This window comes from Triturus cristatus, chromosome 2_2 (genome assembly GCF_964204655.1).
Source record: "Triturus cristatus chromosome 2_2, aTriCri1.1, whole genome shotgun sequence".
Classification (NCBI taxonomy): Eukaryota; Metazoa; Chordata; class Amphibia; order Caudata; family Salamandridae; genus Triturus; species Triturus cristatus.
In genome coordinates this window covers 523,663,930-523,688,846 of record NC_140582.1, presented here as the reverse complement: position 1 = coordinate 523,688,846, position 24,917 = coordinate 523,663,930, and the positions used below count along the sequence as shown (strand labels likewise).

Sequence of the window (24,917 nt, the reverse complement as noted above, 5' to 3'; positions counted from 1 at the left end):
AGCACATTCCCATCATTGCATGTTCCCTAAGAGCGTTAGCGTATTCCTTTTACACTTTTTAACCTATCAATCACAAACCTATAAAGAAAAGGACTTTGTGTGCTTCTGAAAATGTCCCTTTAAGCATTGCTACAATAGACATTTTGCAAGACGAATATATCCATAAATATGCCACACATTCCAGTCTAGCTAGCCCAAATGGGTTAAATATTTTTGGGTTTTATCAAATTAGACTGACCTACGGTGAAAACTGCATTAAAATACACGTTTGATTTTTATTTTTCATGTGTGGCTTTCTGCTTACTATATGGTGGTGCAATATCTTTGGCAGAATATCCTCTGACAAACTTCTGTCTTGAATATCTTCTACATACATATTGCTCCACTGGAGTGCATTATAGAAAACCGAGAACAAATGGGACAATATTTTTGTAAAACGATATTTAGGACTCAATATTTATGTTACACAGTACTTCTGCATGTGATGTTCTGACATACAACCCTGCCTATACTCTGATGTATAGACCGCCTCTAACACACTATTGGGTTAATGATTTTTTATGTTGCAACATTTCACATATTTGATACCGAACTGCATGCTACCAGTTAGAGGATAGTGCTCAAGTAGAAGAGTGCCCACGGCTAGGTGTCAGGTGTCTCAATGCACTGACCAAGAGGTCTACAGGATCTCCTGAAACACTAACCTTATTTGAATAAAAGGACACTCCCGTAGGATTAGGTTTGATGGCTGTCGACTCCTCGTTAGTGTTTAGAAAACAATCATGAACAGTTGTCCGGAACCAAAACAACTGAAAATTAAGGGCCGCTAACAATGATCTCCAAGGAAGAGGTGTACAGTGTAGCAAATTTTTCTGGATTGATTTCTATCTGGACTAAGTTGTCCAAAGTAGTCAATCCCAAGTACAACTAACAGTACAATGAAGTTTAATAAAAACTTAGAGGAAGAAAAGCTGAAAATAGTGTGCATTTTCAAATACAGTTCCAAAACACGGACAAGCTATGTGTGTGTTAAGAAGCCAGGGACCAGTACATAACCACAATAGTGTGTCACTTTTCTGCCCCTCTCTTGCCCTTTCAGCACATAATCATGTAACATGCTGGAGCTCAAAAATTCTAAAAGCATAAGTTATGGATAAAATCTGCATGTGCAGGTATTACCAGCTTCTGCTGGAAACAAAGTGTATACAACAATGGTAGAATGCCTTTAACGCAGGCTGGGGTCAGATCTTTTTGCTCTAATGCGACTGAAATAACGGTGAAAGAATAGTAATGTCTTACAATTTGGGCTATAAATGAAGTACACTATTCCAGATACAGTGGTAAAGACGATACAGATGGTATTGCTCGTCATTGTGATAATCAATACAAATTTTAAAAAGATAGATTTAGCAAATTTGTGTAGGTTTATCTACATTGATGTTGACATTGTGCATATGTTAGGTCATAAATAATGCATGCTTTTGAATATTAAATTAATGTAGGGATTAGGTGGGATACTTGCCAGGCATGCTCAATGCTCTACTGAGGTACCAGAAACCTAGTGGTGTCTCTCCCGGAACAGATTTGATAAAACAGGCTCCGTGGGAGCACCATCAAAAAAGAATTCAACAAAGTGATACATCCTCGTAAAGAACAAGGATTTTTACTTTGAAGACCAATGAATATGGTTTCATGAACAGACGTTTTATTCTTTCATTTGTCACAGATGTCTAAAGACAAGCAAACAACCTGTCCTGGTGTGTTGCGCATGGATCATTTGGTTGTAGCTAGGTTACAATAACACACTGTCGAAGAAAAATAAAAACAGAGTACACTTGGATTAATAGAAAACAATTTTCACCCAGTTCCTCTCTTTAATGTAAATGCATGAATTATTTTCTCTAATATGTAGTATATGCACAAACACTTCAATATAAACAATGCAACTGATGTGTTTTGCAGGGCAAATTCCCGCTTTAAGGCAATATATTGCTAGAGGCCACCTTTATACTGTGGTGGGATGGTTCATATTATTCAGCGTCATCATGGATTTTCATAGAATCAGCTACTCGAGGACTATATTGACAAATTAACTAGTAAGATTAAGTAAAGCTGGTGACTGCAGATTTTGTGTTGCATCTTAATACTAAACAGTCAGGATGAGACTCAATATGTATTGGAAGTGTGTGGGCACGAGAAGAGTCTTTCACCGCTGTTGTGTATCACTTTGTATAATTGTTTAATGGTGCTCCCGAGGACACGGTTTCTTCTTACATGTATTTGAATAGCGTTCGCTCTATTATTCCTAACTTTAAATGACCATACAGACAGAGAAAGTTTAAGGAATGTGTTAGCGAGCACATGTCAAGATATATTCTTGATCTTCATTCATATTGTGCTAAAACGTTCTTAGTTTGTTCCTGAAATTCCTTGGGAGATTTTGGGAAATTTCAAATATAAAGTGGGGTGAATGTATGATTCATGAAAAACACTCCATACATATGATGTATATCACAAAAATACATTTCAGGTAAAATAACATTTTATTCCAACCAATCATCACCAGGTAATTTTAAATCTACATTCATCAATAAACGTATTCACAATTACATCCAATTCATCCAGTCTCATATCAGTTAAGAAAATAAATTACCCATTCGTTGTCAAGCATCAAAAATGCATACCATTCTATGAAACTTGCTCAAAATGTTATATTTGTACCACAAGGTTCCATGGGGAACTGTTCACCACAGACCGAGACACTTTGTTTTCCAACTGAAGCTCACCTTGTTGTACAGGAACACGGAGAAGCTGAATACTCCTAATGCAACTGCATTGTGTATGTTATTAAAATCCATATATATTATACATAACGCAGTTATTTATATTGGCTGTACTCTGAAACGAGTCAACGTGAAAGTCACTGATGGAGGTCTGCAGGCAGAAATGCGCATATGGCGCTCCACCTACATTATCGCATAGAGAACAGACAACTCCGACCACGGTTTCTACTCATTATTCACTATCTTTCTGTGTGATTTGCTTCAGGATATTATTAGTTCCCTGGTTTTATTAGTTCCCTGGTTTTAGAAGTAGAATTTGTAAATATTAGAAACTAGACTACAATAACAGGATGGTTTTGGAGTGGCCATGCTTATTTTTTAAGGGGACAGGGTGCAGAACCATATGACCCTCAAACGCAAGCAATCTTATGAAGGTTCAATGCACCTATTCTCAATGAACTACAGTGGTAAGAAGAGAGATTCACACACATTTTGACACAATTATGTATGATGCATCCAATATTGAGTCTCAGAGACATTTGTGGTGGTTAGCTGAATGGGCTTTTGCCATCATGAAACCTAGCATACAGAACTGTTAATTTCTTAGATTTACCAGGATTCATATTACACTCAAGGGCTACTTTGTGTGACTCAAAAATGTGTCAGGGACTGCCTTATTGCCACGTTTGGGTCCAAATTAAAAACTTGAGACTCTTCCTCCAAATAATCCAGATCTTACTCCCTCGTTATCCCACCATTGCTTCATTTTGCATTCATCATATTTAAAACCAATGGGAAAAAAGGCTCATAATGATGGACCTTAAAACACAAAAATCCAACTTGTCTGAAGAGCCATGTCCTGCTCATAGCAATCCTCTCTATTCCCAAAAGCAAAAACACAATGTTAAATGTCTGCCTTTATAATAAGTCATCATCAGAGATCATCAACACGTAAGAATGCCAAAGGTAGAGTGCCTTAGAGATGCAACCTTTAGAACAGCAACAGCTGCACATCTGAATGTACTCTGACAAATCCTAAGTCGACCCACATTCATCCACCTCCAGGAAGGTAGGCACCCATTATGACATCTATTTGGCACCAATAGGTCATTTGCTACCCAGACTAGCCCACGGATTACATGCATCAACCAACAACACTACTATTTCACATAAATCCTACAGTTTTTTCAAACTGAACATTAGGATGAGCGGCAAGAACTCTGTTGCTGGCACTCATCGAGTAAGATACTGTCATCCAAACAGAGCTCCCGAAGAAACTCATCAACATGGTCGAAGTGTTACAAAACCAAGTGGTCAGAATGTGCTTCAACCTATGAGAGGGTGGTCATTTAAAACCAGCCCGAAAGCACCGCAACTTTTCTGGAGTGGATGCAAGGATCAAGTTCAAAGTTCTCTGCACCGTACGAAAGGACAACAGAGGAAAAGGGCCATATTAATAGCAGAATGCGATACCTCAGTAAATGCAAGCAAGGAACTAGCGCTTTACGACTCAACACCTGATCAACTAAAGACCCTTAAAGCAGCTGAAACCAGGATGAAAACCCTGAATGCCTGGGACCCATGCTATGGAATGTTCTGGTTTGAAGCCTAAGGACAGAAGCCCACTATGCGTACTTCAGGAAATGCCTAAAGCCGACCTGCAGGCCACAGGCTGACCTTCACCACAGCTCCAGGACTATAATGGGTAGACATTGAAGACTATCTAACAAGGGCTTAACCTTACACCGGATTGGACACTAATTATATCTTTTTACACCTTTATCAAACTGCCTTGTGTTCTAAATTGTCCAAAAGCAATTACAGTACCACTTAAGGAACATATTTGGAATGGGATAGGCAACACGCTCCTCTCGCACTTGAGCTTTGTGATGCACAGCTTTAGGTTGAGTTACATGCAATGTTTCTACATTGTTTCTACTTTCCTAATAAAAAAACATCTACATCTGACAGTGCAACCTTTCTGAGGGGGGCCTACTACTAGAGAGTGGTGGGAGAGAAGCTGCCAGACTGAAGTGGATAATAGTTCACATGCCAGAGTGCAGACATACAGCAAAGCATCTACAGAGGGGAATGGGACTCTAGCTTCCCTCAGCACAGGTTTCAACTGCACAGCTCATCACTCCATGAACAACACATACAGATCTCCTTTGCCAGACGCATCCTCCTTCCTCACACTTCATTCGCGTCGCCACTTTGGAGCTCTTGCATGTATTTTGACAAAACATTCTGGTGCTCCTCAGAGTGAGCCTGGCTGATGGTAAGCCTTACCTGGAACACTTGGCCTTCACAGGCTCTAAAAATAGCAAATGTCCATGTCAAGAAACAAAGCCTTATTTACCATTGTGATCCAATACAAAGTCATCCTGGGCGTAGCGGTACTTCTCAGGCCCACAGGCAATAAACACATCATCCTCTCCAAAGAAGTCCTGCAGACATGTAACCTGGAACAAGAAGGCAATGAGAGGTCTTTTAGGGTTAATTCTTCTTTTCTGTTAATTTGCACTGAATGAGTTGGCAAGACAAAATGCATACCTCTCAAGTTGGTAGAAAGATAAATCTAGATTTTAAGATCTTTACAGGTAAAAGAAATGGAGTTGTGATGGGTGGTTGAGGCAATTCATACCAAGGTCATGGGATAAGCGGGTGACATGATTAGTAATGGGACGAAGCAAAGACCTGAACGACAACCATTAGAAAGGACACAGGTTACAAATTAGAAGGTACTTAATGCGATTAGTGCCACTGAGGACTACAAAAGCAGCCCAACATAACTTAGCACAATTATTTGTTCTAAACAAAGGTAAACCAAGACAAATTAACCGAACAGCTGGATATGTTAGCAAGACCCCCCCAAAAAACATGAATGAAATATTTTTATTAATTTGATAATAAATGCAAAATAAAAAACACAAAAAGCATGAAATGTCACAACGCAGATTACTTCCCTACTCTTTATGCTTAAACACGGAAAAAACAAAAGCACATTTGTGTCAGTTTAACCCCTTCGCTGCTGCGGACATTCCGCTGCAGCGCTGGGGGGGGGCAGGGGGGCAGCGCGGTGGGCCTGTGCTCATGACGGAGCCGCTCCGTCATGAGCCACAGTTGAGCTGTGCTCATGACGGAACGGTTCCGTCATGACTCCGCCCATTTGCGTTGTCGCCCCGCACAGGCGGGGAAACAGCGCCGCGCAGGCGGAGCGGCCGCCAACAGGATTGTCATGACGGAACCGTTCCGTCATGAGCACACGCCAACCGTGGCTCATGACGGAACGGTTCCGTCATGAGCGGGGAAGGGGTTAACATGTGCATACGTTTCCTAGTGGTGAACCTTATGGTTATGCCAATTTTACACATGCAGTCCTTGAAAACTGCCAATGTCATACTTTTTCAGTTCTCCTCCAGCAGTAACAAAGGTTATCAGGGTAGTGCTTATAAATGATGTCACAATGAGTTACTGTCCCGGGGTGGGGCTTTCGAGCTGCATCAACTAAATAAGGATAGATGGTACACCTGTACTGGAGCATGTTGCAAGTAGGCAGTGGTTTCAGCCACATCACCTTGATGGTTAATAAAACAAGCATTGGCAATGCCAATAGGTCTCGGCATTTGCGAGAGTTAGAGCTATTGGAGTTGTAAATGACAATGTCTTTTACGCATGTGTTATGGAGTGGAAGTATGTGGTGTAGTGGAATTATGTGGGATAGTGTGCAGTGGAATTATATGGAATTATGTGGATGGTAAGTATATGCGGTTTTGAGTGTATTGGAATTATGTGGCATGAGATTGTATGTCATGGAGTACAAATATGTGCAATGATATTGTGTGTTGTGTAGTGGTATCATGTGGAGTTTAATTACGTGGTGTGCTGTTGAATTTTGTGGCATGTTGTGGTATTCTGTGGTTTAGATTGGATGTATGTGGTGTGTTGCGTAATTGCGTTGAGTTGAATTATTTGGTTTGGTGTTTAATTGTGTGGGGCGGAACTGCGTGGGGCGGAACTGCGTGGGGCGGAACTGCGTGGGGCGGAACTGCGTGGGGCGGAACTGCGTGGGGCGGAACTGCGTGGGGCGGAACTGCGTGGGCCAGAACTGCGTGGGGCGGAACTGCGTGGGGCGGAACTGCGTGGGCCAGAACTGCGTGGGGCGGAACTGCGTGGGCCAGAACTGCGTGGGCCAGAACTGCGTGGGCCAGAACTGCGTGGGGCGGAGTGAAATTATGCTGAATGGAATTATGTGGCATGTTGTGAAGTGTAGTTATATGGATTGATGCTATGTGGGGTGTATTTATGTGGCATTGAGCAGAGTGCAATTATGTGGAGTTGAATCCGGTTACGTTCAACTATAGGACAAAGGGGTGAGTGAGTGTGGTTTGTGGTATTTGGCACTGGTTTTCAAAGACTCTCCCACACCAGCCCTCACCCCCCCTGGAAGGACCATCCTTAATGGTGAAGCGTAGCGTGCCGCGTTAATCAAGGGAAACACCGAACCAATCGCATTAATCCCTTTGGAAACAAAAAAAATGTTGACAAACACACAAAATACTAACCAGTGGAAGGAGATTGTACTTGGTCGCTGCGCTCGGGGAGGGATAAACACGAAAGGAGGCATGCCAAATGCATGTCATAATTAAATAGAAAGCAAGACTACGAGTATGACAATGGAACCAGCTAAAGCCCATATAGTGAAGGGGACTTGAAGCCCATATAGTGAACAGAGCAGGTCCCAAAGACAGCGCTTCATATGCTCGACCAAAACAGAGCTCACTTTAAATTCTAAGAAACGACTTTAGTGTTTTTACACTAAAGAGGAAAACCGGTTCAAACATTTCAGCCGGACGTAACAAATATTAACGGGGAGAAAAACATAATAAATGAGGAAAATAGCCTGCCTTGTTGGACTGAATCAAATCGGTGTACTTAGTTTCAAGTGAAGTAAGGTATTTATAAATGAACATTTTGAGGTCACCAATAATTCTTTACATATCAAAAATTAGCTTATCTAAATAATCACTCTTAACACATTAAAAGTCAAGGATTGCATCTTAGTTAAATTTTCATTTTATATTAAAAATCTATCAAAAAGAAAGCCAACGTTCCTCCCGATACCTTTTATGAACAACCATCCGCAAAGTCAAAAGGTTTGGCACTTTGTTTCTACTGTGCAGCATGGTTAAAGAATAATAATAATTAAAAAAAAAATTATATATGATGAGGCTGCCTGTTACCACAGACTGAGGCAGATGCTTTTTTTTTTTTATTTATTTTTTATATTTACCGATCCAAGTTGGATCAGTAAATAAAACAAAAAAAAGTGCAAAATATATATATATTTTTTAAGCTGGTCAGGGTGGACGCAACACAGGGAGGGTATAACGCAGGGGGCCCAGGAGGGTGACTGAAGCAGCACAGGGGCTATGTGTCGCAGGAAGCAACAGGGAGGGCACAGGTGGGAGGTGGAGCAAACGGGTGAGAGACAAAAAAATATGTGGAGCAACCAAGGAAGAAAAGCAAATGGGCGAGAGAGATCAACGTGAAGCTGTGGAGGAGAAGCACACTGTCGAGAAAGAGAGGAGTCAGAGGGGGAAGCACACTAGAGAGGGAGGGCAACATGGGGGGGGGCAAGAGAAGTCACTAGGAAAACGGCTGGAAGCACATGCACTCTCCTGGAGTGTTTAAGACGAAAAGAATAAAGTAGTTGCCTAAAACTGAGCAGTGGAAGGACACAAGTGAATTGTCAATGCTTCAGGGGATGGACGAAAAAGAGATCAACCAGAAAAGCCATCGAATAAGCAGCAGGTAAATGAGTGACGGCAAAGCCAACCAATTGTAAGCAATCAAGCAGTGGCGGCTCGCATAGGGCGTGCTGTGGGGCGGTAGGGTGCGGGTAGTAAACTCAGACATCCGACGGAACGGAGGAAAGTTACTTTCCTCTGTTCCGTCGTATGTCTGAATTTACTAGCCCCACCCTGCCCTACCACCGCCCCGCAGGACGCCCTATGCGAGCCACCACTGTAATTGAGGGGCTGCAAGCCCCTCTAATGTTCTTGGTAAGCCCACAATATTCCTTTCAAAGGTCTGGTGGGCAGAACCTAAAACTGATGAACACAAGCCCAGGAGCCCCTGTTAGTGAAACGCAACCAGATTCCTGTCCTCAAACAGGGACCAGATTGGAGGGCAGGTTTCAGGAGTGAATGGGCAGAAATATGCTCAGCACACCAGCTGGTGAAAGCAGTCAGGAGGAACACCACAAACTCTTCTCACAGGCGCAGGTGTTTTCCTGCTGCAGAGAGTTCGTGTTCATAGGTACTGTGGCAGACTATCAAGCACTGGAATAATTATTGATCTCCAATACTTACGACTTGTTAGCAAATATATTTGGAGAATTGTATTGTAAAGGTTTTCCACATGCCAATCAGCTGTCCACTCCTGCACCAACACCATCCCACCCAGAGAGGGTCAAGCTCACTCAAAACAATGCCCTGTTGGTACGAAAAAAATGTCAGTGCTGTGTGAGCTCCTATTACACCGCGCTAAAATGAAACTGGGTCACCTGGTCAGAGCTGGTGTGATGCCTGGCGCCAGCCTCCTGCCCAGCATCATAGAGTATCGCCCTACACAGCTCCAGTTCAACTCCCACATTACAGAGGACTCCTTACAGGTCTCGGTCACTGTGGAATATCCAATATGGTTTCTTCTACTAAATGATGCGAACCTCAACACTGCATAGTTATTTCCTAAACTACTTCGAAGCTACCAGCTACAAGAAAATGGAAAATGGAAAGCACATTTATAGTACAATATTCAAATTAAGGTGCCTATTTTGTGCTTCGCATGATCAGATTTACAGAGCTAAATGCGTTTCTACCAGAGTTATACATTTTCAGAATTCATGGCCGGGTCACTTGTGTGCTTACTAGCTCAGGAATATTCATGAAGGCGCCAGCTGCACCTTAAATGCATGATGCAAATGGTCGCCAACCATGCAAAATTCCAGGCAGTTTAATTTAAAACGAACATGCTTTGCGAGGGTCGCCCTTCCTTGCTGCCCGGTGGCACACTGGTGTCCAAAAAAACAGCAGCACCCTTTATACAACAAGGAGCATCTGCAGGAAGTTCTTTTGGGTTAACATGGAATCGAAACTGCAGCAATTAAATGCAGGCAATGACTCCAAAATATAGAAGTACTTGTGACAAACGAGAGAAAGAAAAGACTATCTGGCAAGAAAGCTATTCGTCCTTCTGAACGGTCGATTGTTGAAAGAATGCCGGCTGCTTCCTACTCCTCCCACGGCTGGACTGCAGCCCTGCACTCGGTGCAGAATCCACGTCAGTCTACACGCTGACAGAATCGCTTCTAGTGTCAAGGAAAACTCGGTCTTACATTTCATTCCACCCTCTATGGCTTTGCACTGTAAATAACATTCTGATAGAGTTTCTAAATATCTTGAAATGTAGGGCTATTTGAGGTCAGACCGATTTTCAAAACCCATCGAAATGTTTACAATGTTGTAGTCCTCCCACTTGCACTAATATACACATTACATTTTATCATGTATTGAAATAATGTTCAATTAAGACAGGAACAATTAAACAAAAAATCCACATGTGCGGAGTATAAAATAAATATGCTAATAGCACCCAACCCAACTGTACATCCATTCGAATGTGCCCCCAGTTAATACCTCCACCCAGGCTTGTACCTTCAAATCATAAAAAGAAAGCACAGGTAAGTAACTTTGAATATATGTCAACGAAAGCAGGATCAACAACTTTGGCTCTCAAGATGGCCGTCAAGTCTGAAGACTCTAGCCAGTTGAACAGTAGCCAATGACTACTGATTCCGCCACACCAGTCTTGCCCCGTTCACAACCATGGATACATTTTGAATCCTCCCGAGGGGAAAGCACATATAAAAGTCGCCTACCAACCATCGGCTATTCCCTGCCACCCTCATCCACCTGCATGAGCACAGATTAACTCATTACACCAGTAACTTTTCAGTAGTTGTGCTAGATCCACTCTGGATCCCATGTAAAAGATTCAAGAGGCAGCAGACTTGGTTTTGGGTGGTGCACTTCCAAGGTTGCTACGATGGTCATATGGGGTGAGCCTGGCCTGAAGAGTAAACTAAGAGCCCCTACTCGACATTTTTTGCATCTTAGATGTAAAAGGTTTAAGCCATATCCCACAGATTGCATCTTTATTGTTAGTAACTAAATTTAGAATGAAGATTGCTAGTCAAAATTGGATGCACTTGAAAAAGATAAGATAATGAAGGATAACAATGAAAAAAGGATTTAAGCATAGTAATATTGTGTAACAAGACCAAGAGGAGGGCAGCAAGGAGGACTGGATGCATTTGGAGATGCATAATCAACAAAGAAGTCCTCTGAGCAATTGCTGCAGGAATCGTTGAGGCCTCGCCAAGAATTTAATCAGTGTACCCCAAAAAATAGAGATACAAACAGTACACGTTTCAGGTGCTCATCCAGTGCCAGGTTTGTTGTGGTAGGCCAAGAAAGGCATCAACTTTAAAATGTATAGAAATGGGATGGCGCTGATGAGTATGATTTTGCGTAAAGTGGTGGAGAGTGGGTTATGCTGTCATTCAGTCAAAAGCAGTGACAGAGGGGAGAAAAAAAAGACATAACTCCTTTTTGTGGGGAGTGGGGTGGGAGAGGCATTAGGAGGGAGGGGCATTGGGAGGGAGGTGGAGATGGGCTTGCTGCAAATATCGTAAACCTTGAATGTTATACAGGGGGGAATCCTAGATTGGTGCGGTCGCTGAATTCTATAGGACGAAGCACCAACTACCTACATTATTGTCTGTGGGATGCGAGAGGCACAGGCCTGGTACAGCTGCCTTACTTTCCATGGGTCACCAGAACCATACACTCCCTTGTTCTTTGTTGTGCTGGTCGCGAGCTACTTCCTATATGGGACTGTAAGTCAAACACCCTAGTCCCAGCCTTATTTTTAGAGGGTGCGCCCTAAGAATCTGAAGCCACCTTGCTCTTTTAGATGGCACTAGTGGCCAGATTCCATCTGCTTTATTATTTTGTTTGAGGAGGGTAAGGTTACTTTGCAAGATCTGTGATGAAAATAATCATTCTGTATGTGGCAAAAAACGTTTTAAATAGAGAAACACTTTATAGTGGTGCCCAGCCAACAACCCCATTCCTGACTCAGCCCTCGTAACATCAGTCAATAAATACAATTAAGGAGTGTTTAAAAGCTAGTGAGTACCATCAATACACGACAAATGATGCACTGTATATATCACCTGATCAGCATGCCAGACAGACTATAGACGCTGGATTACTTGTATACTCTGCTCACTATAGACAGACATACTAAGCCCACTCTACTAAGAAGAGGCACACCCAATGATCTTATACAGGCTTCGCTTTGGGATTTCCAATTTAGTAGCTTGCTGCTATTGCGGGGAGTTACATTTTTAATTATTTTACATCAGCTCAGGGAGGAGGGACTTGCCATTCTGAGTGGGCAGTGATATGTTATGAATAATTGATTCAGGTACATGTCACCCCGAGGTGTCTCAAACTGGTTCATCACCAAGTAGGTGACTATATGCCAATACATAACCATCTTGATGGATATAAAGAAAATAACTTTTAAAATCTGAAATTTAGTGAATAAATCAACAGACCACTATGGAATCCCAGGTTCGAAGAAGAAAATAGCTCACAAAAGAATAACTACAGTACTGAAAGTCAAATCAGATTGCAAAATAAAAAAGGAAAAGTAAAATTCAACCTGTTTTAAAGGACAAAAGTAATAGGATCGCTGCAGCCTTATCGTTTATTGAAATTTTGAAACATTGTTTCATAATCAAAATAGTAAAGAACATCTTAAAACAAATATAAAAAATACATAAAAACAACAATAAATAACATTATATTCATGAAATCAATCAAGGGAGTGTAAAATAAGAAGGGGGCATTCGCAACCTGGCTTTATGTGACATTTAACACTTTAAAATCTTGTCTACAGCTTGGATAATTCGAAGTAGAGACGGCCACCACCACGATTGAGGTCGTGTCACTTGTGTATATTATATATGCCTCCCCTCTCGACAATAAACCGAGGGATCTACACATGGGGCAATCCATATGGACCTCAGTTTCGCATAGAGGGATAAAAAAGACAACACATTTTCATCACTTTTGCAGGGAGTTTGCAGAGGCGGCTCCTCTGCTGTGGCGGAGGAGTGTTGCCCCACTGCCCACAGAGGCAAGTGAAAAATAAAATGATCTAAATGCAGATCATTTGATTTTTCGTCCTGTGGCTGAGTTATGTTAGGTTATGTTATGTTATGTTGCTAAGTGTGACTGACAGGTACACAATTCTATACCAAGAATGGCCCTGCTGCCAAGAAAAAGGGGCAGTGGCATCTGTGCCAGAGTGCCTGTGTGTCTTTCAGGGCGTGCTGCAGCACCAAGCATAGAGAGCAACTAGCTTACCTCTCATTGGCTGCATTAAGCCAGGGGCGGCGAGGCCGGGCTTCTTTTTTCTGATTGCCTCCTGCAGAATCATTCAGTAAAGTAGGAGCCACTAACTTCTATTGCACTTTAGTGGAAATAAGTAGATTCGTATTTAAAACCTTAGCAAAAAGAAATAAGAGCACTTGAGATGCCCCATGGCAGGCAGGTAAATTGTCCAGTCATGGTTTACTTTTTCTTTAAAGTCTATTTATAGTTTGGTTATACATTATGGGCTACCAACACTAGAACAGACAGGATAGATTGCAAGCTAAAGGCTATCCAGACCAGACATGAAGCAAGTTCAGATGAATCCTATTCTAATGGAACATTGAACACCGCTCATTACAGACTGGCAAAATGCAATGCATGGACTCGCGCTTTTATATTGCCGGACTAACATAGTTCAGGGCCTCTGAAGCGATTTACAAGCAACAAGGCAGACCGACATTGGCTGTTTATAGTCTGGAACTGTGCCAGCCACAGAAAAGGATGGAATAATATTGATGGCACTGGCAGTAGACATGCTGGTGGCCTTGTCTTGAGGAACTTTGGGGCACTGGCACTTGTTATTGGTGCCCCACTCCCTTCCACTGGCTCTCGCAGTGCCGAGATATCACACAGGGAACACAGCAGTGAGCTTTCAACTACTGAGCTATCCCTCAGGAAGAGTTGTTGCTACTGGTCCAGGCCCCATGTTAATTTCTCAGGTTGCACAGATGTGGCAGCTTGAGGCTAAAGGACAGGAAGAACTACCCCCAGGTAGCACTGCTTCTAATGCATGACTGATTAAACATCGCAGCTCAGTTAGTGAGTCTCTGGTTCCAACAAGGAGAAGGGATCTCATCTGAACCACTAACCTAAAGTACCCGACTTTCAGTAACTCTCCCCTATCCTCGTGTATGCTGAATCAAGAATTTTTAATATTCAAAATAAAATAAGTAAAATCTGATTAAAGGCAGCAAATGTATTAAAACATAAGCACTCGGGTACATCCTTCATGTAAAACCTTGCTCAGACACCCTGCTAGGTGCAGGGTGGAGAACATCAAAGGTTTGTTCTAACTTCAAACATGCATTTCTACTTTGTCCATTAAGTGAACATTAGGCTATAACGAGCTATGGCCCTTGGAGAAGTTCCCTAGGCTGGATGTTTTTAATGGGATGCAATAACTTCTTCATAAGTATGTGCATTCTGGACTCCCACTACAGGGCTTGGGATACATAATGAAATCAGAGAAAACACGTCACCCTCTTTTGCCATGGGAAAATCCTGATTCTCCAAGTAAGTCAGCCCTAGCAGACATCAAAACAGATATCACATAATATTCTGATGATCATCATAGTAGACTCATATAAAATCTAAACACTCTTGGGACTTTGAACCTCTCCTTTTGGAAACGTATCTCTCTCTAATGCTGCAGCTTTACTCTAGTTTACACATGGGCAAACTGCTGCTGTTGGTCAAAGCTATCATTAGATTAATGCAGCACGGATTGTGCCACCCACATGAATAGTCTTGTAACCATGCCTCAGACCTGTCTCTGCAGTGTCTGCAAGTGCAGTTTTAAACTGCCATGTCGACCTGGCAAGTGCACCCACTTGCCAGGCCCAAACCTTCCCTTTTACCACATGTAAGGCCCCCCTACAGTAGGCCTAAGATACCCCATGGGCAAGGTGCAGTGTATGTGAAAGATAGGACAGGCACTGGTGTGTTTTACATGTCCTGATAGTGAAATACTGCCAATTTCGTTTTTCACTATTGCAAAGACTAGCTCTCCCATAGGTTTTCATTGGAGCTGCCATGTAACATCTTACAAATGTAACTTTCAATTACGAAGAGCTAGAGATTTGGAGCATGGGCTCACTGAGCTCAGAATCTAAAAACACATCTTTTAGTAAAGGTGGTTTTTAAATTGTGTTTGAAAATGCCACTTTTAGAAAGAGGGCAATTTCTTATTTTACCATCCTGTGTCTCTGCCTGCATGCATAATCAAAGTCTGGTTTACACTGACAGTTGGGTTGTTTGTGCATTCACTCTAGACAGTCACAAAGAGAGCCGAGGTGTGCCCTGCATATCCCGATTGCCCAACTAGGTTGATGGGCCTTGCTGAGCTAGAGTGGTGGGAGGAGTGGTCACTGACACCTGGCCTCTCAATGCTGTCCCCACCCCCTGTATTGTGTCTGGAACTAAGGTAGGGCAAGGCAGAATCTTGTGAACTACAAAGACTTTCTTTTGAAGTATGCCTACTTCAAAGACCAAAAGGGATATTAGTATTGCACATATAACCCCGACTTTTAGAACACTCCTGGATCAAGAGGAGACTCTGCCAAGAGGCAGAGCTGGAGTTCTGTCAGGAGGAGTACTGCCCCTTTGCTGTGTTGCTTTGCTGGGTTGGCCCACAATGGCTGCTTCTGTCTTGGAGAGACTAAGGACTGGACATTTGCTTTGGAATCCTGCTTGAGAAGATTCTCCAAGGGATTGTGTGAGCTTGCCTCCTGTTTGAAGTCTCAGGGCCATCAAAGACTTCACCTGCAGCCCCCAAACTCATCTGTTGGGGGTGCTAACCAGCCAAGAGGTGGCAATTCCAGTTCTGAACTCTTGGAGGTGGTTTGGCTGCTACAAGAACTGAAAATCCAAGTATCGCCCCTTCAGCGCCGTTTTTCCTGCTGAAAGTATGCCATGCAGTTGAAAAACCAACGCATCGCTGCGGCTGAAGAATCGACGCAGTGTCTTCTGTGTGACTGAAAGTTCACCAAAACCAGAGTCCTGAGCACCTGGTCTCCTACATCCGAGACACTCAATCAGACTTCGATGCAGGGCCTGCTGTGTAGCTGAAAAAATAGACATCACCTGCTCATGGCTGGGAGAATTGATGCAGCGCCTTTTTGCCACCACAACGACCCCAGCGCGTCTGGATATCCCACGCGCATCACACCTGTGCGCCAAGTTGTCCATCAATGTAGCCCAGTAGTAAGGAACAGAGGCCACCTGTACGGAAACATATTCATTACCTCCCTTCACAGTAAGGAACTGACTCTTCAACTCTCCTGACAGTAAGGAACAGACGCAGCACCTTACCCTGGACTGCAGTAAGGAACCGAACCCTTAACATCCCCAGACAGTAAGGAATCGACATCACCTCCCCTGGCAGTAAGGAACCAAAGCATCGCTTTGCTGTTCTCACGCCTCACCTCCCCTGTGCCTGTTTTTGTCTTCGATTTTGATGCATTCCAGGTGCTTTGTGCTAAAAGTGACACAGCCATAGTTTTATATTGACCGAACTATTTTAAACCTTTTAAAAGTGATATCTTTCCTTATGTATGTTGGATTTTTGAAGTTTTGGCCTAGTTTTATTTAGATAAAGATTGGTTATTTTTCTAAACTGGCGTAGTGTCCATTTGTAGTGTTTTCACTGTGCTACTGTGGGTTTATGTACAAATGCTTTACACATTGACTCGGAGATGAGCCTGACTGCTCGTGCCAAGTTAGCAAGGGGGTGAGCAGGGGTTATCTTGGGTGTGCGAGTACCTCTGCCAACTAGCGACCCCCCTTTCTAACAGAGACAGTTTCTCATTTTGTTCTTTTCTACCCCTTGAAGCTTATATTTGAAGAATTTGGCTGGAGCCTGAATTGAAAACAATTGGTGGGTGGGGTCAGTCACGGAGGCTATAGCTACTTGTTTAAGGCAAAGCAGACCTGGTAGTGTTCAATGTGACCAAGTTACTCAGCAGAGCAAGGAAGTAAAGGCTGAGGTGGGATACTAACACATCATTTTCAAGTATGTCTTAGTAGTCTGACTCACCTGGGTTTTGTAATGGTAACCTTACGGTAGGTTGAGTGGTTTTGCATAGCTTAGATTTAAGTGCATTACTTTTTTAGGTCTTACTATTTTACATACCTTGTTTTATTTTTCTGATTTTAATACAAATTTATTTTTGTATTTGCTTTGTGTTCTAATAAAATTCACAATAAGCCGAACTTGAATAGCTGACTGTAGTACTAGTGAAGAGTACACCCCTCTACTATGTAAGATTCTATTTATACACTTGCAAGAGACTGCCTGCATTTCACAGCCTTGCTCCACTTGCTCCGATCCTCTGCCTTTTTCCCTCTCCTCTTATCTTTTATCTTTCGACTCTCTTTCACTAAACTTTCTGTCTTTCGGACTTATGCATTTTTTTCCCCCACTCTGGTCCCTACACTAAGATGCCTGTCTGTACACTACCCCCAATTCTTTCATGTGTGCTGAATCAGGGATTTTCAACATACATTATTTTACGAGTGTTATTTTTTGGACAATACCCTTTCAGGCTTAGAGTGTTGCAGGGTGCCCTATATAGGAACTGCTCTCCACCTACATTTGGCAACTACCCAGAGTTCTCTGCTTCCTATTTTGCATAATTTATTTAGCACTCTAAGCCTGAAAGGGCATTGTGTTGACTTATACTGGGTGCTCCCTTGGGTCTGGACAAAGTTATACCTCTCTGAAGAGCTCTAATGAGAGCCAAACACGTGTCAGGGGTTGCTTTTATGCATTCCAGGTTGGCTTGGATGGTATTTTACCAATCCAAAGCTGTAATACTGTGTATGGAGTGGCAAAAGGCTTTTGTCATTTTACAGCTCAGCATACATAGCACATACATAGCACATATGCTTAAAAGATTTTTCTGTATAAATGACAAAAGGCTTTGCCCCTTTCTAGCTCGGCGTGGATGGCACTGTGGTAATCCTATGCTTAAAAACTTTGCTAGAAATACAGACAATTGAGGTGAGCTGATTCAGAGTGTTGCTGGTATTGCAGGGTGCTCTATATAGGAGTTGCTCTCCACCTAAATTTGGAACTACCCAGAGTTCTCCTCTTCCTATTTTGCATAATATATTTGAAAACAAAGGAGGGCAGGGTGGTAAAGCTACTGTAGTGGCCTATAATGGCAGAGAGCGACCACTCAGAACAACGGTGGGGCTGGTGCTGGATGGCAGCTGCCCCTTGCCATCCCATGCACTGAGCCACCCCTTCAACACAGGCATGTTTCTTGCCCCATTCACTCAATCAAGTTCACTCCGACAGTCATTAGTCACCTAGCCCCATTTTCTTTCCCAGAGCCACTGCTCTAGGTCAGCTGCCACCCACTGTGTTGCACCCATAACTTGCCGCACGGTGACCGTGGATGGCGCAGAAGGCCGCAGGCTTCAATGCCTATGATCAATGAGGATGTCCTGTCCATGGAGGTCCCAGCCACAGGACACCCTCAAGTGACAAATTACTGGGGGGCATCGTTTTCCTTTTTCACTATGCCTCATGTAGGCCTAAGAAAACGGAAAAAGTTGTGGGTTGCCTGCAACCCAAAACTGACCAACTACACGGTCTATGTAAGGGTTATGGAATCTTCACCCAGAACCATTCTCAAAAAGCAATGTTCAATGAGTAATTTTTCAAGTATATTACTGCTCAGACTTCCCATAAAGTAGGCTGTAGCTAAGTGGCACCTGGTGTACATTGCTTTGAATGTGTTTACAAGAACGTTGCAGAGGTGGCTGATGGGCTACGTCCAGGGAGAGAAAAACAGCCGCACAGCAAGGGTTTGTGTTACTTCCTTGCCTGGAGCTCCCCGAAAATTGCCCCCGACAGCAGATTTGTTCACACAGAAATTCTGTTAAACTGGCAACAAATTAGCTATGATAATCCCAGGAATAGGAAATTCCACTTACCACTGACAGTGTCTGTGCACCCACGTTAACAACTAGATGGTAAATGCACTTGTTAATTGGTTAGAAGGGGATTTAACAATTAAACCGTTTGCAAAATAATGATCTTCTGCTGCAACAAGCAACAAGACTCAGAAAATAATTTATCACACTGCAGAATACTGACAAGACCCATAGTTGTCATGACAACTCAACATGTTCTAAAATAATGGGGTCTCTGGACATGTTTACAAATAATGCACACTATTTTTAACTGGAAAACAAAGGATAGCAGGCTTAGTTTCTACCTTTCAGAGCTTTCTGCACTACTGCTTTGGAAAATCGCGGTCGGAATTTGCCTTCAAGTGAAATCCCTGGAGTTAGAATACCAAGCAGGTATGCTCAGTTAAGCTTTATAGTGTAAGAGCGAAGAATGCAATTGGAATGCAAGAGTACACACAAACATTTTGTAAAACACTTCAGTGGTTCTAGATTTATCGAATTATAAAATGCATACTGACATTATTAGCAAATTGATTCTTTCAATGCAGCAGTTCGATTAATACATTTTTAAAAAGTACACTAACTTTGTAAGGGTAGTGTGCCAATCATCTGTGAAACTGGTCCATCCCTGCCATTTTATCGGTTTTCTTGGAGGTTACCTATACTTTTCCTTTTTGGTGCACTTTGAAGGACACACGATCCCAATAGAACCTGTAAACTGTTTTTTAAACACATGCTAAAAACCCCCAAGTTTAGGGAGATCCAGGGCTTTTAAGTGGGCCAGGTCTCACCGGTGCTGAGCACAGGCAGTTTTTAGGTCGAGCATTCGAGACCTCTTGTATACTTATATGTGTATGTACTTTGTGGGCTCTGGAGATCAGCCCTAGGACATGTCTGCTTCCGCATAGGGACTTTTCTTTCTGTTCAACTGCCTCTATTTAACTGTCTTGATTGAAAACGACCAGCAGAGGTCAGTAAAATACCAGAATTGCTTTCTGCTGAGAGACTTTTTTCTCCATTTTTCTGGCAACTGTCTCAATTTAACTTTCTTGATAGAAAACGAACAGCAGAGGTCAGTAAAATACCAGAATCACTTTAGCATTCTTTAGATTCCATTCCATAGAAATGTTCTTCCACGAGTACCCGTAGACAATATTTTTTCCAAATCTTGTATTTTTAGTGATTTGACAACCGAAGGTAATATTTCTCTCCATGTGTTCCCATACCTGGCGTGTCATGCAGTTTGGTGCTTACTTTCCCTCCATGTTAAAGAACAGTAGATGTTTCAGCACCCAGGCTAATGTGCTGCATAGCTAAACACTTTAAGGTCCCAAAGGCGAGACCGATAGCAATGCAAATGCTTCTTTAAAGGGGGCTCGAAATGAGTCTATCAGGCTCAGTTTTTGCCCTGGCACAGGTGGTCCATTATTTCTGTACTGCAGTGACAGCTGGCACATCTATGTGCGCGTGCTCACACTGCTCACTTCTCACTAGTGGAGAAGTTACGGTATGACGTCATGCCAGGTGAGCGTTGTAGGGGGAAGGGAAATCCTTTAATGAGAGTCATTTTCTCTCTGGATTTCCCTTCTCTTTTTGAAACTCGGGAGTAGCAACACTGTCGTGGTGTCACCAGGGCTTTAAGTGGAAGCTTTTTCAATATTATATACAAGCCACAGTTGCTGCTTATTTATCTTAAGCGAATAACAACCATTGACAAAGCCAATAGTCCTGACTTGTTATAGGCATGATGTTACTTACTGTATCATATACCTAGATGCAATGACAGTAAAAGCAAAATACAAATCAGGAGGCACACTGTACTAAGCACAGATTTTTAGCTTGCGCGTGCCTTTTAAGCAACGCCCTTCATTACACTGATCACACCCCTTTGACCCCTTCCCAGTTTTTTCATCCCACTTAAAGACCTGGGGAGATTGCTATTTTACTTGCCAACCTGGCGTATCGAGGGTCAACCCTTTTGATACCGTTTCCACCACCAGGAAACTGCAGGACTGCAGCATTCATAGTTATTGTAGTGCAGTAGCTACATCCAGGGTTGATACCTTAAGGCCTACTAGTGTGACGTAAGCACAGAGACACAAGAAATAGGGCTTGTGCGATTTGCAAACAGCAGTTTGATCAAAGAGGATCAAGTTTAGTGTCCCAGTCATTAGTGTACCTGCAACACTTGGTTAACTTTTATTATTATAAAACCATGAGAGCAGGCCCGGACTGGGATCGCAAACCAACTGTGGCAAATATGCCTGACCGACCTTGGGGGGTTGGGGAGGAGCACAGGACGGGGGCAGGCAGAACACTGCTGTTGTGCTTTTATTACAAGGGGCTGATTTAAATCGGCCCCCATTAACAAAAACGGCCCCCACCAGTCCAAAACTGCCACCCCGTTCTGGCCCACCGGGGAACCGCCCAGTGCCCGCTACGGCCAGTCCAGCTCTACATGAGAGCAAGATGGAAGATGGCTGCTGCCCACAGAAAAACATGATCAATATCAATAAGAGGGAGGAATTTTAGAAGGTTAATTCACTTCCCCTATGGAATCATAATATAAAAAAAGAACTGGCTTTTAACAAGAACCTTGATTAGTTTGTGTCTGGGGAAAACCATTAGGTTTTTAAAAAGAACCCTCACCCACCAACCTAGTTGGTGGCATGCTTCATTATCAGGTTCCCACACAAGGCACCGAGTGCACCCTGCAACCTCCCAGAAAAAGGAAGCTGGGTACACACTCACTCTGTCTCAAGACTTCTTTTAATTTTGTACACCTTTGTGGGGCCTACCATATGTAAATGCCTTCCCTTGTGCAATGGTGGTCATTCTTGGCATACTACAGGCAGCCATGGCATAATGGTGCCTACACACAATTTAAGACAGTCCCTAGCATAATACGAGTCTATTGTGAACATCCAGAGCAAGATCTTGTTATGTTATATTACAATGTTTTATAGAGCGCAAACAGATGCCCGAATCAGGATTCGTGGCTCTGACAGGAGGACAAATGACAGACGTGTCTAAAGAATGGGACTGAAGATTTATCTAAAAAAAGATGCGTTTTTAGTTGTTTCCTAAAACTTGACAGAATGTTATTAGACCGGAGCTGTAGGAGATGAGAATTTCATCATTTGGCAATGAGGAAAGCAAATGAGCGGCCTCCTCCCCTCACTCTCCTATTTCTGGGGACTGCAAGAAGGAAAAATTGTTAGATCTTAGTGCTCTTGAGGAAGAATATGGAGTGATAAGATCTTGTAGCACATGGGGACTGGATGAGTACTTTAACTTGTGGGTAATGCATAGGGCCTTAAATTCTATCCATCAGTGCGGTTGTGTGAGAGCCGGGTGTGCTCAATTCATCTTGGGCAGACCCAGCAGTACTTTTGCTGCCGTATTTATACGACCTACAATTTCTTTTAAAAAAAGGCTGGTCTGCCCAAGTATAGGGAGTTGCCATAGTCGAGGAGAGAAAGGATAAAGCCTTGAACCACAATCCTATGACACTCCATAGGAAACCCCCCTAAGTGTCTTCCTAAGGGGATCTAAGCAGGCCAAAACAAGTATCCGCTACCTTCTTAGCTCTGGAGTTCATAGTCAGATCTTTGTTTAAGATCACACCTAGGTTCTTCACCTCTGATTTGGAGGAAGTGGACTTCCCCCAGAGAGGAGGGCCATTTAAGTTGTTCCCAGAGCGACAGGTTGTTGCCCACCACAATCACCTCCGATCTGTCCCCATTCAGCTTCCGACAGCTTGCCGCCATCCAGCTAGTCACCTGTTCTAAACATCAGGGTCGGACTAGACATAGCTGGCACCAGGCGTTTCCACGGTGGGCTGCCAGGGTAGGGTCCAGTTTTGGGCCCCTGGGGGGCCGTTTTTGTTACAGGGACGTTTTTGCAGCATAATGCGGCCCTGGTAAACAGCTTGGCCGCACCCCCAACCCCCGGGGGGGCCAGCCAAGCACTTTGCCAGGGCCGGTTTTGGTTCCCAGTCCGGCCCTGCTAAACATGTGTTGAGTCTCTTAGATGCTGTTCCTGTAATCCCCGTCGACTGCTGCGCTCAAGTCCAGAATAATGAGCGCATCTGATAAACCTTGATCCAGGGTCATTCTCATGTCTTCGGTAGCCAGCAGAAGAACAGTCTCTGTGCTACAGCCGGGGTGGAAACCAGTCTGCATTCGATGCAGCAAATAATTGGAATCTAAGAACTTTGAGAGAGAGCCATTGAGCAATTTCTCTAGAATTTAACTTATCCCAGGCATTAATGAGCTAGGCCTGTATTTTTCCGGTTTATCCAGGTCCAGGGAAGCCCTTTTTTAACAGTGGCTTCACAATGGCATGCTTCCAAGAGTCTGGAATACAGCCATCTTTCAGAGAGGTGTTATATAAGGCCATTAAGAACAATAGTGTAGGAGAGTAGGGTCTGCTATCCTATGGTCACCCCAAATTTTTGCTTTTTGCTTCACTGGTTTTTGACATATTGAGGCTGTGGGCCTGCCAATCAGACCCCCAGCCTGCTGTTCTCTCTACTAAATTTACACTATGCACCCTAGGTCCATAACCAATTGGAAGTGGATCACCCTGTGAGCCCCTGTACCAGTGTACACTAGGTACCCAGGGCATTGGTGTATCTAAGGCCTACCAGGGGCTGAAGCATGTATTGTGCCACCCCTGGCCTGGCCTAACAAATTTGACACAACTGGCTGATCTCTCAGCTGGGGTAAGTTGGTGTAACCACCTCTTACTTAGGTGTAGTATACCTATACCTAACCTTAAATGGGACACATGTTAACCTATAAGTCACTCCTATGGCAGGCCTTAACAATCCTGAAGGCAGAGTGCTTGGTTCCATGTGAGATGGTGCTCTGGCATGAGCTGAGCCTGTCTGCAGTGGTCGGAACAACTTCCTTCTACTGTTCCCAGATATTGTCATACCATATACTCTTAAGTGCATTATGAACCTCGCGGTTAAATGCTATCTTTGGTTTGGCTTTATCAAAACATGTCGAGTAAGGTGTCATACGAATTGGAATACTAACCCCTCGCCAATTCTGGCGACGGGGTTAGCATTCCGCCCTTCTAGAGGGACACGACATGTACAGTACCTGAAACCCGGGTAAAATTAGACATAGCCTCAGCTCCACAAAATGGATGCTGCCACCACAGACACAAGTCTGCCCTCCTGCTGCTGGGAGTCCTTCCAGCTTGGGAGGTGTGGACAAAGGGTTTCCTGCCAGGGGAGGTGCGTGCACCACCCCAGACAGGATTTTGTGTATTGGTCAGGTAGGGCTTGAAAGAAACCAGACATGCCTGAGGCTCACAAGGAGCCTCGGTGCATATGCCAGTTCAATCCGGTCCTGGGGCACACCAGTCCCGGGCCTGGGGCGAGCTGGACAAAGGATTGGGGGTGTAACCACCCCCCTTCCTGGTCCCACCCTTAGGGAGGGACCTAGCAGGTAGTCCGGCCCCTAGAATCCGAATAAAGGTAGGAGCTGTGTCCTAAGACTTTAGACATCCTGGAATCAACTTAACTACGAGAAGAAGACGGGAACTTCGACGCTCTGCCGCACAGAGGACTGAAGCCAATCTCCCCTGTGGTCAGGGAGTGACCACCTTGCTAACGCAAGCACCATCCAGCGAATCAACGTCTGCTTTGCCGCCGCCTCCCGCCGGAGCCCGAGCCCAGAGACTGACAAGACCTGGACCTCCAGACCTCTCACCGCCCGATCCACAGTCCCTGAAAAGAGGAGACCCGTGGAGGCACCGAGACACGTGGAGCCAGCCATCTTGAAAAGACCACGACAAGCTGCAAGCGCAACAACCGAGGCTCCCTCCAAGTTGTGCTTTGGGATCTGAGAAGCCCAATACCCGAGCAGCATCTGCACCAAAGGTGAGCCCTCCAGCATCTCCACGATCT

At 43.7% G+C, this 24,917-nt stretch overlaps 1 protein-coding gene across 5 annotated transcripts in view; it reads right to left on the bottom strand.

Moving 5' to 3' along the window:
• DCLK2 (doublecortin like kinase 2) overlaps positions 1-24,917 on the bottom strand; it is a 378,330-nt gene that overhangs the window by 184,464 nt on the left and 168,949 nt on the right. For all 5 annotated transcript variants that reach the window (XR_014978130.1, XM_085641650.1, XM_085641651.1 and 2 more), the window contains exon 3: positions 5,143-5,245. Coding sequence is in view for 4 of the 5 variants with exons in the window: in XM_085641650.1 (XP_085497776.1) it covers positions 5,143-5,245 (103 nt within the window). In the remaining variant the exon portion in view is untranslated. The remainder of the gene's footprint in view (positions 1-5,142; positions 5,246-24,917) is intronic.